Source organism: Typopeltis vanoorti, chromosome 9, assembly GCF_054136105.1.
Source record: "Typopeltis vanoorti isolate ZY-2024b chromosome 9, IOZ_Tvanoo_1.0, whole genome shotgun sequence".
Lineage (NCBI taxonomy): Eukaryota > Metazoa > Arthropoda > Arachnida > Uropygi > Thelyphonidae > Typopeltis > Typopeltis vanoorti.
The window spans coordinates 54,750,257-54,766,004 of record NC_143557.1 but is presented as its reverse complement, the minus strand read 5'-3'; the positions used below and the strand labels follow the sequence as shown (position 1 = coordinate 54,766,004).

The 15,748-nt window shown below is 36.5% G+C and overlaps 1 protein-coding gene across 1 annotated transcript in view; it reads left to right on the top strand.

The window, feature by feature from the left end:
* The window catches only part of LOC150103053 (phospholipid-transporting ATPase ABCA1-like), an 859,669-nt gene that overhangs the window by 130,007 nt on the left and 713,914 nt on the right, over window positions 1-15,748 (top strand). The window contains exon 8 of the mRNA XM_090398068.1: window positions 2,402-2,518. Coding sequence (XP_090254194.1) covers window positions 2,402-2,518 — 117 coding nt within the window. The remainder of the gene's footprint in view (window positions 1-2,401; window positions 2,519-15,748) is intronic.

Below are 15,748 nucleotides of genomic sequence, written 5' to 3'. Positions count from 1 at the left end.
GAAAGAGTGATGTAAAAGGAGATAGAGATGATAAAGGTTACATGAAAACAGGAGAAAAAGATATATGCTTGAAGTATGGAGAAATATACTTCGAAAAATTGTGATAGCACAGTAGTGAAAACCACTCAACAGGCATATAGTCAGGAATACATATCCATACTCTAAGTAGAAAAAGCCATCAAAAGCCTGAAATGTGGAAAGGCAGCAGGAGTAGATGATATTCGACCAGAAATGCTGAAGTATGGTGGTATAAAAGTCTCACAGTGGCTGCACTGCATAATTCAGAAGGCCTGGTCAGAGGGACGAATTCCCGATGATTGGAGTAGAGCTCTCATAGTACACATATATAAAATGGGAAATAAAACTGCATGTGAGAATTACAGAAGTAATTCCCTACTGAGCGTTCCTGAAAAAATGTATGCAAGTGTACTTGAGAAACAGTTGAGAAGAATTCTCGAAGAAAAGCTTGGTGAAGAACAAGCTGAATTCAGGCCAAACAGAGGCTGTCAGGATCAGATCTTCACTTTACGATAAATAGTTGAGAAATCATGGGAATATAACAATGATCTGTATTTACATTTTGTTGATCTGGAAAAGGCACATGACAAGTTGCCAAGAGAGAAGCTATTCAATACACCACAGTTATAGGGTTTCCATGGATCTTTATATCAAGCAATACTTTGTCTTTATTTGAGTTGTAAGTCAGCAGTTAAAATTGAAGGAAGTACAGGAAGATGGTTTAATGTTAAATCTGGTGTGAGACAAGGATGTATATTATCACATCTGTTATTCATTATCTATATGGATCACATTATGAAGGAAAGTAGTATTGAACAAGATATCAAAATTTGAGATGTTAATGTCAGCTCTTTGCGTTATGCTGACAATGTTATGCTTCTAAATAAATCTGCTACAAGACTACAAGATTCCCTGACTAAATTGAATAATTGTTGTAATAGATTTGGTATGAAAGTCAGCAATAAAAAGACAAAGACAATGAATATAGGCAGAATCGTTGAAAATGTCAACTGCGTTGTGAACGGAGAACCTGTGGAACAAGTAAAACATTTCAGTTACTTAGGCACAATTTTTAGTGAAGATGGTAAATTAAATATGGAAATAGACAACAGAATCAACAAAGCTGGTATTGTAGGAAGTCAATTGAATAAATTCATATGGAATGAGAGAGAAATTAGTCGGATCACTAAATTAGCTGTTTACAAGACAGTGTTCAAGCCAGTTTTAACTTATGGATCTGAGAGCTGGGTCAGAAGTAAAACACTTGACCAAAGAACTAGAGACAACAGATATGAGAGTGCTGAGAAAAAAAATTTAAGGGCATGAACAGATGGCATCATTGGTAATATCATATTAAAAACAAGGATATTAGGAAAGAACTTGACATTGTCACCATCCAGGAATGCATTAGCAGAGCTAATCTCATTTGGAAAGATTAACAAAACAAGTGTTCTCTGCAAGGTTGGCAGGAAAATGACCCAGAGGAAGACCAAGATATAGGTGGATTGATATGGTATCAAGTGCCTTAGACGATAGAAATATAAGATCTGATAATGTTGGAGTCTTGACAAGTAACAGACTGATTTGGAGGAAAATTGTACATAGGAAGATAGTATTGATGTAAATTTTTCATGTAGTACTCTCATATCGTGGAAACTTTTGAGGGTACATGGCAGGAATTTGATGATGATGATGATGACTTGTAGTGTTGTGATTAGCTCTTCTTGGTGGCTCTTCATATCTCCTTTCCAGGTCTACTTAAAATGCAGATCCTTCTTATATTCCCAGTATTTCTCAACTGAGAACCTCTATTCATGCTGAATCCAGCTTGTTCAAATTTTTCCTTTTACAATTTTCTTTGCCTCTTTTCAAGTATGCTTGAAAAGAACACTCAATACGGAAATTTCCCTGTAATTCTCATATTCAGATAGCTACTATGAAGGTAGCTATCTCCTAACATGTTTTTAATGATACTTTTGATATAGTAAAGCAAACAAAAACATGTAAACACAAAAGTTTAATAACACTTTATTAAATGAAATATTTTGAGTTGAATATAATGGATCATTTTTAGTGAACAGACAACAAGGGTGAATATTGATGTATTTCAAAAGATGTGATCACATGCTAGCATAATATAGTAAAGCAGAACATGATAAAAAAAAAACTGCTTCATTTCTTTCAATTATTAATATAACAATTATATGTTGTATTCAGATTGAAATATTTGATTTAATAAAGTGTTAATAAATCTCTGTCTAATTTCAACATTTGTTTTTCCTGTAAAAATTATAGTACTGCTATCTTATTTTTATCTGTAAAAAAATATTTATTCATTTGTAAAACAGTAAATTACATAATTATTATTATTTTTTTCCTGCAGATGAATAAAACATTTGAAAGCATGTCAACATTTGTAGACACATTATATTCTTGGGGCGAAGGAACTGGTGCTATCGTTTACTTAAAAAAACATAAAAATATGCTGACCACAATGAAGGTATGTAGAATTATTTATTAAAAATATTGTAAGATAATATGAGGAATAATGGTGATATGACAGAGACATTTAAGTTAGTGAGAGGATTTTATTGGATTAATGCAGATGAGATTATGAGTAGAAGGTGAGAAGGGAGAAACGAGAGGTCATTTCTGCAAGTTATATAACAATGTGGTGAAGAGGGGGTGTGAGGAGTAGATTTTTTACATGGAGAATTGTTCAGTGAATGGAATACATTGCCAGAATGTCTTGTTGTGCAATGAATGTTTAAGGAATTTAAGATTCACTATGATAAATATGTTGTCAGTTGAATGAACCTCCCGCGATGAGTCTGGTGACTTCATGGAGGGTGCGATAATAATAATAATTATAACTGGCAGTCTCATAGAAAATAATATGCTATGCGTATAAGTATATTTAATCTCTCTCTCTCTCTTTCTCTCTTATTGTTTTGAGCTGAGATGGAATTAGAACTAGATATTTTTTCCCTGGATTAAATTCCAACCCTGGTAACCTCCTCTTATTTCGAACCATTTCTTGAATGAAAGCAAAAAATTTAATAAATTTAACATAGTTAAAGCAAGTCTTTTCACTTGGTTTCAAAGTAAATTGAACTTTACAAGAAATTGAAGAGACCCACTGAAGAGACCTCAATAAAGGGCGAAACTAGTCTGAGTAGTGGCCCTTCCCTTAATGCATAACATTATATACATCCACAAGGAGATGTATTTTGCATTATGGGAGATACTGAGATAGGAGTGAAGTTAGCTTGCTCCACCTTTGCAACGAGTTTCCTGGTGTTGTACCACCTTACTCCAGTCCTGAAGATACTTTCAGGCACAAACTTTGTTTGCTCACACTTAAATAAAGGATTAAACTAAATTTATTATTGTAAGAAAACAAAGTTTGCATGCTTGTTAGAAATTTGTTTCATTGTTCAAAATTAAAGGTGTAAACTCAAACTTATGTGGAAATATGTAAAATTTCTGCCCACTCACATTACATTAAAAATGGAACACAAAAATGAAACATGTTAAACGTATTACTATCAGACACCTCAACTTATAAAATCCTAGACAGAGACCCTACAATAAAAAATCATAATGAAACAAACCAACTAATCAGAAATTGTAACAATTGGCCAGAAGAAGTGAAGAGAACACTAAAATCCTCACATCCTATAACTCCAAGACTATATGGGACACCTAAAATACATAAACAGGATATACCTCTCCGTCCAATAGTTGATGGAAGATCATCACCAACCTACCTTTTGGCAAAGCATCTTGCAAACTTATTAAATAATAAAAGAAGATCAACAGAATCCTATATCAAGAATAGTCAACATTTTGTAAATAAACTCCAAGCCATTAAGATTGCACCAACAGACATGCTAGCCAGTCTAGATGTTGTATCCCTTTTCACCAATGTTCCAGTAGAAGAGGTAATAAACATCATCCAAGACCTCTTTCCTCTAGACATCACACAGATGTTTAGACACTGCCTTCAATCTAATTTCTTCAAGGTTAACAACACCATATACCAACAATTAGAAGGCTTAGCAATGGGAAGCCCACTATCACCATCTTGTGCAGACCTTTTAATGGAAAAACTTGAAAAAGAAATTCTCTCTGCAATCTTTCCGAGACCATCTACATGGTGGAGATATGTGGATGATATATTCATCATATGGCAAGACAGCTTAGACAACCTAAAATCGTTTGTGGATAAAATCAACTCAATACATAGCAAGATAAAATTCACTCTGGAAGTAGAAAACAACAACCAACTGCATTTTTTAGATATCTTGATAAAAAAACAACCTAACAGTGTCAAATTATCCATTTACAGAAAGCCCACAGATACTGGAAGATATCTTCAGTATACTTCAAACCATCACAAGACACACAAACTGAGTATTATCCACATGTTGAAATATAGAGCCAAAACGTTTATATCAGAAGAGGAGGATACACAGAATGAACTCTTACTAATAGCCAACACATTATCACAAAATGGATATCCTCAAAACATCATCAAAAAATATCTATACAATGACAACCCCAGACAAGAAGAATCCCACTGTCAGCACATTTCTACTGTAGTGATACCTTTCAAGTCAATTTCTTATCAAATAGCAAGAATACTAAGAGCACACAACATCAGAGTGGTCTTCAAACCAACCACCAACATCAGACAAGTTTTAGGATCTCCAAAAGATAAAGTTCCGTTCTACAAATATCCAGGAGTATATTACATTCCCTGCTCCTGTGGTCTTGCCTACATCGGACAAACTTCACGAAGTTTAGAAATTAGACAAAAAGAACATGTTGGTGATGTAAACCACAACAGAAGCATCTCTTCCGGCTTAGCACATCATTTCTGCATGTCTAACCACACGATAGATTGGCAAAACAGCTCCATGCCATATCTCAATGATGACTACAGACATCGTGTATTTTAGGAAGCCACAATAGTACTAATAACCGGCAGAAGCCTCAACAGAAATTAGGTTGTAATTCTAAACAGTTCGTGGAAAAATTTGATCCTCTCTCTCAATCAATCTGAACTACAGCTAGCCAGTTGTAGACTACAGCTAGCCATTACTGGCTAGCTGTAGGCTACAACAAACACGCATGCATGATAATGAATAAGAACAATAAGTCATCTCTGTCACGTGAAACGTGTAACCATAGCTACTAGTTTGACAACGTTTTTTATGTTCCTTTAAATTGCATTTACTAACTTTCATATCTCCGTAATGCCTTGAAAAAGCCAGACAGTTTGCTGGCGAAACTAGTAGGTTTGAATAAATGTTTTTATTGTAAACTGGTCTGTATTAATAAAATTGTATTCCTTTTATAAAACGACCAAAAATGTATAATTTAAATATTGATTCTTTGTCAGCTGGATGGCAGTTTATAATCTTCGGTATTTTTTTTTTTCCCAAAAAGAAACATATACTGATCATTTCATCCATGCTACTTCTCATCATTCTCCCAATCAAAAAGTTGGAAGAATTAAGACTTTCTTACATTGTACTCATATATTCCATAGAAGACCTTTTACAGCAAAAATTGTATTATATCAAATCTTCCATTTAAAAAAAAATTGTTTTAATGATTATTTTATCAAGAAAGCTTTTAATAACAGCTTTAGGTACCAGTCTGTAGCTCTCCTGAAGATATCACTTTGGATTCTACTATGTTATATAGGTGCCCCCGCTAATTAGCTAGATTATGGACTGGAGCATTTGAGAAAACTGGAAGTTGGCAAAAAGCAGAACCTAACCTTATTTAGCTTGCAAATGCATTTTGGCTGTCTAAAAATGTAAATAATGCACTATACATCACTTGTGAATATGTGCGAAAGCTAAATAACACACTAGGATTTACAGAAGTACAGTAAATGAATAAAAGCTTATCTTTCAATATTATTATTATTATTATTATTAACATCTAACCTTCATGGAATCAAAGACTCATCGTGGGAGGTACACACTATTGCACACAATGCTCATCCAACTGTGCTTTAAACTGATTCAATGTGTCTACACTCACAATACATTCAGGAAATGCATTCCACTCTCCAACCACTCCCCATGCAAAGAACCTACTCCTCACTCCTCTGCTCACCTTCTCCCCCTTTATACAGATTCCAGTGATGGCCTCTTGTTCTACCCTCCCCCCTCCCATTCTATGAAAAATCTCTTCCATATTGACCTGATAACAACCCCTGACAGGCCTATATGTCTCACTCATCCCTCCCCCCTTCCTCCTATTCATGAGACTCTGCAACTTATATTCTGTCAATTTGTCCTCATACTCCACATTCCAAGGACCAATGACCATCTTTGTGAATCTTCTCTCAACTCTTTCCAACATATCCTCATCACTACCATGAAAATGCAGCAACCAAACCTATGCACAATAATCCATATAATCCATATGTGGGGTCACCTGATCAATGCATCACAACATCATACAGTGGCTTTATCACCTCTTTATTTCTGCATGTCAGGGTCCTCTGCATCATTGCCATTATCTGATGTGACGTCTTCACAACTTGTGCAATGTGGCCCCTGAATTTCAGGTCCTTGTCCACCATCACTCCTAGATCTCTCGTCTCCTTTACCTCCTTTAAAGTTTCTTGCAAGTCGATTGAGAGAAGAAACACATGGAAGGTTGGCAAAACTTGGCAAAAGAGTGAACCATATGGCAAGTATAAGGATCATGAATATATTTGAAAGGGGTGAAAGAGTGGAACATTGAAAAGTGGGGAACTGCTGTGTTAAAGGAATTTCTGAATGTATTGCTAAAGTCCTAAGATCTCTTAACACACGTCCTTTCATCTTGTCAGGCAGATTTCCTTATCTTCTTTCCTCACCTAAAGCTTTTTCCAGGCAGCTTTCTAAGTGTCTACCAAATTCTTTATTCCTTTGGTTTGTCTTACTTTGGACAGCCTGGTAGATTTACAGCTGTCCATTGTGAAGAACATAAAGCATACATCCAGTATCATGATCTGGAGCTGTCTGACCTAGCAGAACATGCCATCTCAATAAAACTAAATTCTTACATAAAACTAGATTCCTTATAGAATGGCTATAGAAGGAAAGCTGTGAAGCTTTACTTACACTGCCCACATTTAAACAGATCTGGTGGCCTTTGGTTATCCACTTTATGGGAAATATTATTGTATTTATCTTCTATAAATTCTTGATTATTATCTTATTATATTAATTTTTTTGTAAATTAGGAATTTACTGCCTGTCTTGCTTGTGTTTGAAGGCACCTCTTAAAATTAATTTTTTATTTCATTTTATTTTGTGTTCTGTTATTGAAGATGCCTTTAGTACTTAGGTGAAAATTTCATGTTAATTAACTTTCCATCTTCAATTACTGTGCAAAGTTCCCTCACAACTATATCAGTTGTGAGAATTCTTCATTGTTGTTCTTGTTCTACATATAAATAGGATACTTTAGGGTATCCTCACATAGTTGTGAGGATAGCTGTTGACATGACATCATTTGCCTTAGTATCCAATAATGCAAAGCACAAATATACTAGAAATTAAGGGAAGGGTCACTACTCAGAATGGTTTCAACCTTTGTTGAGGTCTTTTCAATGAGATCCAGACCCGGAATAACTAAGCTTTCTTAAGGATCAATGGTTGTTAACCTAGATAAATTGAAGAAACCTCCACATAACCTATAAGGAATGTAGAAAGTAAACCAGGATTGGCACAGTGTTTGCTTCTCACTTGTTTTGGAACTTTTATTATTATTATTATTATTATTATTAAAATTTGACCTCCGTAGAGTCAGATACTCATCATGGAAGGTACACACTATTGCACACAATGCTCATCCAACCATGCATTAAACTGGTTCAATGTGTCTGCATTCACAACACATTCAGGCAATGCATTCCACTGACCAACCACTCTCCATGAAAAGAACGTATTCCTCACTCCTCTGCTCACACCCTCCTTCTCCTTATACAGTTTCCAGTTCAGGTAGTTTCCACTTGGAAACCTAGTAGTGGCATATGTGATCGGATGAACTGGCAATTTGTCAGTTAGCCAACCAAACTGTATTCTATATTGGCTTAAGCTACACATTCATTTTGATGATAAAATACAGCAAGAAGGCGATATAGTAAGGAGATGATTCAAGATTTGAAAGACAGAGTTGAAGATGATCTGGTAAGAGTTGTGCAGATATTGTGTAGTCCTTTCTGAGAAGCTATTTAATTTCATATATTGTTTGATATTTAAGAGTTCTTCCTGTAATTGATGAGGAGTCTCACAAATAGTGTTTACACATTGAAATAAAGATTTTATAATTCCTGTGTTTTGATGTGTGTGTTGCTGAAGAATGTAGTGTCCCATGAAAGTGGGCTTCTGATGCACTAACTTAGTTAAATCACTCGATGGTGAGTGGATGAGATAAATATCTAGAAAAGATAATTTGTTGTCTCTTTCAATTTCCATGGTGAATTCAATATGTGGATGCAAAGTATTAACGACATCTAAAAACGTTGGTAAAGTTTCTCTATTGTGAGGCCACACAGCAAAAATGTTGTTAATATACTGAACCCCAAAAAGGTTGAGGATGTATGGATGAGAAAAGGATGTCTTTTAGATGCTCTAAATAAAAGTTGGCTAGAGCAGGGGAGAGTGGACTTCCCATGGCAGTTGGGAATGGACATCCACTTGATTGTAAAATTTGTTTTGACAAACAAAGTATCTGGAATGCATCACAAATTCAAATAGTTTTGCTATATCTTGTGGGAATGTTTCAGAAATTAGCTGCAATGGTTCCTTGAGAGGAATATTCATAAATAGGGATTCTATATTGAAGCTCGTCATGTGATCAGTGGACTGTATGGAAATTTTTCAATTTGTCTAGGAAATCTGAAGAATTTTTTATAAACAAGCGAGACTTGCTAGTATTGTGATTTCAGTAGGTTTGCTAAAAATTTGTCTATGTGATACATAGGAGAATCAGTGCAGTCTACAATTGGACAGAGTGGAGTGTCTTATTTATGGATCTTTGGTAAACCATAGAGCCTAATGTTCTTGCAAAATAAGTTTTTAGCTTTTTTTATGATGTCTGCATGAAGACTTATAACTTTGTCTAAAAGGGAGTTTGATTTCTTAAGTTTCCTGGAGTCATGATCTCAGTTCCTGGTACATGAAATGACCTCATAGTAAAAGAGAAATTTTCCTTTTGTAATTTCCCAAATCCATGAGTACTGTAGTTTTTCTCCTTGTCTCCTTTGGTGATAATAAGGTGACTAGTACATTTTAGGGAATGTAAAGCTTTCATTTTGGCCGAAGAGATTTTAGATGGCAGAAGCTTGGATTTAAGTAGGATGGATGAAACTTCCAATTGGAGATTATTAGCATCTTCACTGGAAAGGCTAAATAAGTTTCATTCACTGTTAAAAAAGGAAATCTAAGTAGGGTATCATTTTAGGCACTATGACAAAGTCATATCCTTTTGAAAGAATAATTGTTTCATTTTCAGTTAAACGGATATCCTAAGATGTTAACTACCCAGTTATCTGGAACCAAGCGAGGAGAGATTTGCTTGACAAGCCATTGAATTTATGATTTAGATGTCAGTTGTTTATTAAATGAATGTTTTAGAGAGCATTTAGCCACACAAAAAGATCTATGTTGGTTGTAGGTCTGTAGTTGAGGAGATAAAATTCCAGAGCTTTTATCATTAAAAAAAAATTTTTTTTTTTTTTACATTTATGATTAACCTATGTTTCCTCAATTATAACATTACACTGTTGTAAGTATAACATAGCATGGCTTTTTCTGTTTCAAATCAATCCATTGTTTGGAGTCTACCTTGTAATCAACTGTCACTGCCACTGAAGATAGTCTGTAAGTTTCAAACTGGAATATCTGACCTTCTAAACAAATAAATAGCATTACCTATTCCATGTGTTTTTGTGTAAATAGGTAATGTAGGATACTAGGAGAAAACTATATTATCATTATTATTATTATTATTATTCAGACCTCCATGGAGTCAAAACACTCATCGTGGGAGGTCCTTCGTAAGAAACACAAAGTCTATCAAGACTCATCGAGGGGAGGTCTCCCCCCCAAAGAAACACAAAGTCTGTCATACCATTCCTTAAATTCATTGACCATTCTCGCTCTCACCACTCCATCAGGCAATACATTCCGTGGTTCAACCACCCTCCATGCAAAGAAACCACGCCTCACGCTCTTGCTCACAGTTTCCTTTCATAACAGGGATGGCCTCTTATCATCACTCTTTCCCGCTGTTCAATCAAGTGAAAGAACTCCCCGGTGTCAACCCTGTAACCACCTCTCAACAGTTTAAAAGTCTCAATCATATAACCTCTCCTTCTTCTATCCACCAAACTCTGCAGTCCACATTCCCTCAGCCGATCCTCATAATTAACATGGTACAGTCCTGAAACCATCTTTGTTATCCGGCCTTTGTACCCTTTCCACAGTTAATTTATCTCCTTCAAATCCTGGAGACCAAATTTGAGAACAATAGTCTAAGTGTGGTCTGATTAGAGACTTATACAATAGAATGATAACCCTTTTATCTCTGCAGGTCAGTGTCCTTCTCATTATTGCAGCAATGCTCTGTGTACCTTCACCACCTTTGCAATATGTCCCGAAAATTTCAGGTTTCTATCAATCATCAATCCCAGATCTCTTGTCTCCCCTACTTCCTCCAGTATAACTAGTCCCATAGAGAATGCAGTGTCCCATCAATGTTTCCCACACCTCAAGACCTTACATTTTGCTGCATTAAACTGACACCCCCATTTATTTGTCCATCTATCAAGCTTATTCAAATCCTCTTGCATGGCTGCCGCATCTGCACTGTTACTAATAATCCTTCTCAGCTTCACATCATCTGCAAACAACTGAATATCCCCTTGCAATCCACTGACATTGTCATTGATATAAAGGTTAAACAATATAGGTCCTGTGGGAACTGTGAGCTCTGTGGGACCCCACTTGTAACCCTCTGCTTCCTTGAAACTGCCCCACCATACACAACTCTCTGATACCTATCGGACTGCCAATCCTGAATCCAGTTGACCAATCTGACATCCAAACCCATGTGCTGCAACTTAAATATCAGCTTATCATGTGGCACCCTGTCAAATGCCTTTGCTAAGTCTAAGAAAATGGCAGTATATGCCTTTCCCTCATCCAATGCTCTTGTAACTTTATCATAAAAGGCTAGCATATTGCTAAAACAAGAGTGCCCCTTCAAAAATCCATGTTGACTCTCACAGATAACATTACCCTCATCTGCCCGATGCTGTATACGGTCCTTCACTACTTTCTCCAAGATCTTACTAACTACTGATGACACACAAACTGGTCTATAATTAGACACTTCCAGTCTGCTACAGCCCTTATGCAGTGGCATTATCTTACCTTTCTTCCATTCCATGGGCACCTTTCCAGCAGCCAGACTTTCATTGAAAAGCCAGGTTAAAGGCACTGTCAGTTCCCTAGCACATTCTCTCAAAACTCGTGGTGAAATACCATCCAGTCCTACAGCTTCACTGACATCCAGAGTACTCAGTATATGAAACACACTCTCCTCCTGTACCTCCAGACCTCGAACCGGCCCTATCCCTCTAGCATTAAAACTGACTCCTCCAGGATGAAATACTCCAATAAAGTGTTCGTTGAACTATTCTACTATGTCCTCTGCATCAGTTACTCTATTCCCATTTTTATCCCATAATATCATTCTTCCACAGTCATTTCTCCTCCTACTGGCCACACATCTAAAAAATTCCCTAGGATTTTCTTTGGATCTCCTTTCATATTCCAGTTTTGTCTTCCTTACCATTATAATCACTCTTCTGGCCTGTGTCTTGTACTCTTCATGCATCTTCTCTTCTCCTGTCTCCTTATATCTCTTCCACAGCCTCTTTTTCGCATGCAATTCCTGTTTAATATTGTTTGTCATCCACTTTACTCCAAATTGTGTGCTCTTGTTCACTCGTGGTATACAACATACCATTGTCGCTAACAAATATTCTTTCATAATATAGCGTGTAAAGAATACAGAGAACTGGCTTGTCTAATCCTGAGCTTCTCATGGTGTATCATATTAAGTAGCCATCACGATAATGAACAAATGAGGAAGACTGGTAATTTGAGTTTTAGCAAATCAAATTGCATCAACAAAAAAAACAAATATCATGCTATCTGGGCTACCACCAGTTACACATTCTCCCCTCCCTCTCTCTTCCAATCCCACTGTTTTTTCAGGAAACCAGAACAAAGTTAATCTCAGAAGAATTGAAGATAGTCACCATCAGCATTAGAAGTATCAAAGCTAAAGAAGTAGGACTAGTATAAGAATTAGAGAGGTATTATGTCAACATAATTGGTGTTATTGAGACAACATCGATGGAAGTAGGTCTGATGCTACTAAATAATAATCACAGGATGTTCTATTTGGGCAAACATGATCAGGACAAGAAAACAGCAGCTAAAGGAAGGAGGGGATAGTTAAGCTTGAATAGTAGGCAATTTGAAATAGAGTGATTGAGCAGATTTCAAACTGAGAAACTGAACAATGTGGCTTATTTTTTTATTTGATCACTATATGTTCTACTATAGGAGAAGCAGAGAAACATTTCAAATAATTAGAGAAGGCAGTTGACATAAAGGAAAAATTGTTTCTTGTTAAAGATCTACATAGCAGAGCAGTTAATGAATACCAGACTTACAGATATATTTTTACAAAATTTCGAGAAGAGAGCAAAGATTATAATAATAGTAACTACCTGCTTTGATTTCTGTTCAGGACATGGACTAGTCATTACTTAGCCTCATCTTCCAACATAAAGATGAGATATTAATATTAATTATTTTAATATATGGCACTATCATACCCTCCTTTCACTCCTCAGGCACTTTTCCCATGGCCATAGTAGTTCTCATTGAAAAGCCATGTCAATGGAGCTGTCAGTTCTTTAGCACATTCTCTCAAAACCTGTGGCTAAATCCCATCCAATCCTATTGCTTTATTGACATCCAGAGTAGTTAGTATTTGAAGTACACACTCTCTCTCTCTCTCTCTCTCTCTCTCTCTCTCTCTCTTCTTGCATTTCTAAACCGGAAACCTGTTCTATTCGTCTAGTATTAAAACTTACTTGTCCAGGATAACCAAAATAAAGTGTTCATTGAACAATTCCACTATATCCTTTGTATCAGTCACTCTATTCCCATCTTTGTCCAACAGTGCCATTCTTCCACAATGAAAGAATATTTGTTAGCAGCAGTGGTAATTTGTATACCACGAGTGAACAAGAGGACACAATTTGGAGTAAAGTGGATGACAAACAATATTAAACAGGAATTGCATGCAAAAAAGTACCTGTGCTATGGAAGAGATATAAGGAGAAAGGTGAAGAGAAGATTCATGAAGAGTATAAGACACAGGCCAGAAGAGTGCCTAGTATGGTAAGGAAGACGAAACGGGAATATGACAGGAGACTGGCCTTAAGATTCAAAGAAAATCCTATGGAAATTTTTAGATATGTGGCCAATAGGAGGAGAAATGACTGTGGAAGAATGAGATTGTGGGAAATTAGCATTAGCTTTTCATTGAAAAGCCAGGTTTTGACCTTACTTTTCAATGAAAATCTGGCCTGCGGGAAAGGTGCCCATGGAATGGAAGGAAGGTAAGATAGTGCCATTGCAAAGGGAGGTAGCAGACTGGAAGTGTCTAATTATAGGCCAGTTTGTGTGTCATCAGTAGTTAGTAAGATCTTGGAGAAAGTAGTGAAGGACCGTATACAGCATTGGGCAGATGAGGGTGATGTTATCTGTGAGAGTCAACATGGATTTGTGAAGGGGCACTCTTGTTTTAGCAATATGCTAGCCTTTTATGATAAAGTTACAAGAGCATTAGATGAGAGAAAGGCGTATACTGCCATTTTCTTAGACTTAGCAAAGGCATTTGACAGGATGCCACATGATAAGCTGATATTTAAGTTACAGCACATGGGTCTGGATGTCAGATTCCAGTTGACCAATCTGACATCCAGGATTGGCTGTCAGATTGGATTCATGATTGGCTGTCCGATAGCTATCAGAGAGTTGTGTATGATGGGGCAATTTCAAGGAAGCAGAGGATTACAAGTTGGATATCAATGACATTGTCAGTGGATTGCAAGAGGATATTCAGTTGTTTGCAGATGATGCAAAGCTGGGAAGGATTTTGTAATAGTGCAGATGTGGCAACCATGCAAGAGGATTTGAATAAGCTAGATAGATGAGCAAATGAATGGGAGGTGTCAGTTTAATGCAGCAAAATGTAAGGTCTTGAGGTTTGGGAAACATTGATGGGAGACTGCATACTCTATGGGAGGAGTTATACTAGAGGAAGTAGGGGAGACAAGAGATCTGGGGTTGACGATTGATAGAAACCTGAAATTTAGGGGACATATTGCAAAGGTGGTGAAGGTAACACTGAGGATTGCTGTAATAATGAGAAGGACACTGACCTGCAGAGATAAAATAGTTATCATTCCGTTGTGTAAGACCCTGATTATACCACACTTGGACTATTTTTCTCAGATTTGGTCCCCTGGATTTGAAGGAGATAAATTAACTGTGGAAAGCGTACAAAGATGGTTTCAGGACTGTACAATGATAGTTATGAGAATCTGCTGCGGGAATGTGGACTGCAGAGTTTGGTGGATAGAAGGAGAGGTGATATGATTTAGACTTTTAAACTGTTGAGAGGTGGTTACAGGATTGACACTGGGGAGTTCTTTTGCTTGGATGAACAGCGGGAAGGAGAGATGACAAGAGGCCATCCCTGGAAGTTACGAAAGGAAAATGTGAGCAAGAGGGTGAGGACTGGTTATTTTGCATGGGTGGTGGTTGGACCATGGAATGCATTGCCTGATGAAGTGGTGAGAGCAAGAATGGTCAATGAGTTTCAGGAGTGGTATAATAGACTGTGTTTCTTATGGAGGACCTCCCCTCGATGAGTCTTGATAGACTTTGTGTTTCTTAGGAAGGACCTCCCGTTATGAGTCTTTTGACTGCATGGAGGCCTGAATAATAATAATAATTATTATTCTTACTGGCCATATAACAAGAGAATTCTTGAAGATTTTTGTGCATCTAAGGACCAATCTCTTTTCTTATTCCAGTTTTGCCTTTTGTATCATACTAGTCACTTTCCTGTCCTAAGTCTTATATTCTTTATGCATCTGTCTCCTAAGTTCCAGTTTGATATTTTCCTCCACTCTGAGAGACAATAAGTCATCACTTATCATAAGCAGTACTCTACTCCACTACCCTTCCTATCCTGTCGAAAAATGCTATACCCTGCTGCTTCTGTTCCTGTTGGTATATAATCTCCTGTCAGCCATGTCTCAGATATCACAATAATCTTTGGATAGGCTGATGCTATCATTGCCACCAATTCATTTCCTTTATTCTGGATACTCCTGGCTTTAATTTATGTTAGGGTTGACATTTTTCATTTTGTGTTCATTGATATTCTTTTAGTAATATAGTTTGATCTTCATTATTATATATATAAAATACAGTCTAGTTGATGTACTTGCTCTTGAAATAAAATTTACTCATTTAAAACATAACATCCAAAAAAAACTTTTTTATTATCATTTAATGCACAAAAAACAAATGTAAAACGAACAACATTCTAAGCA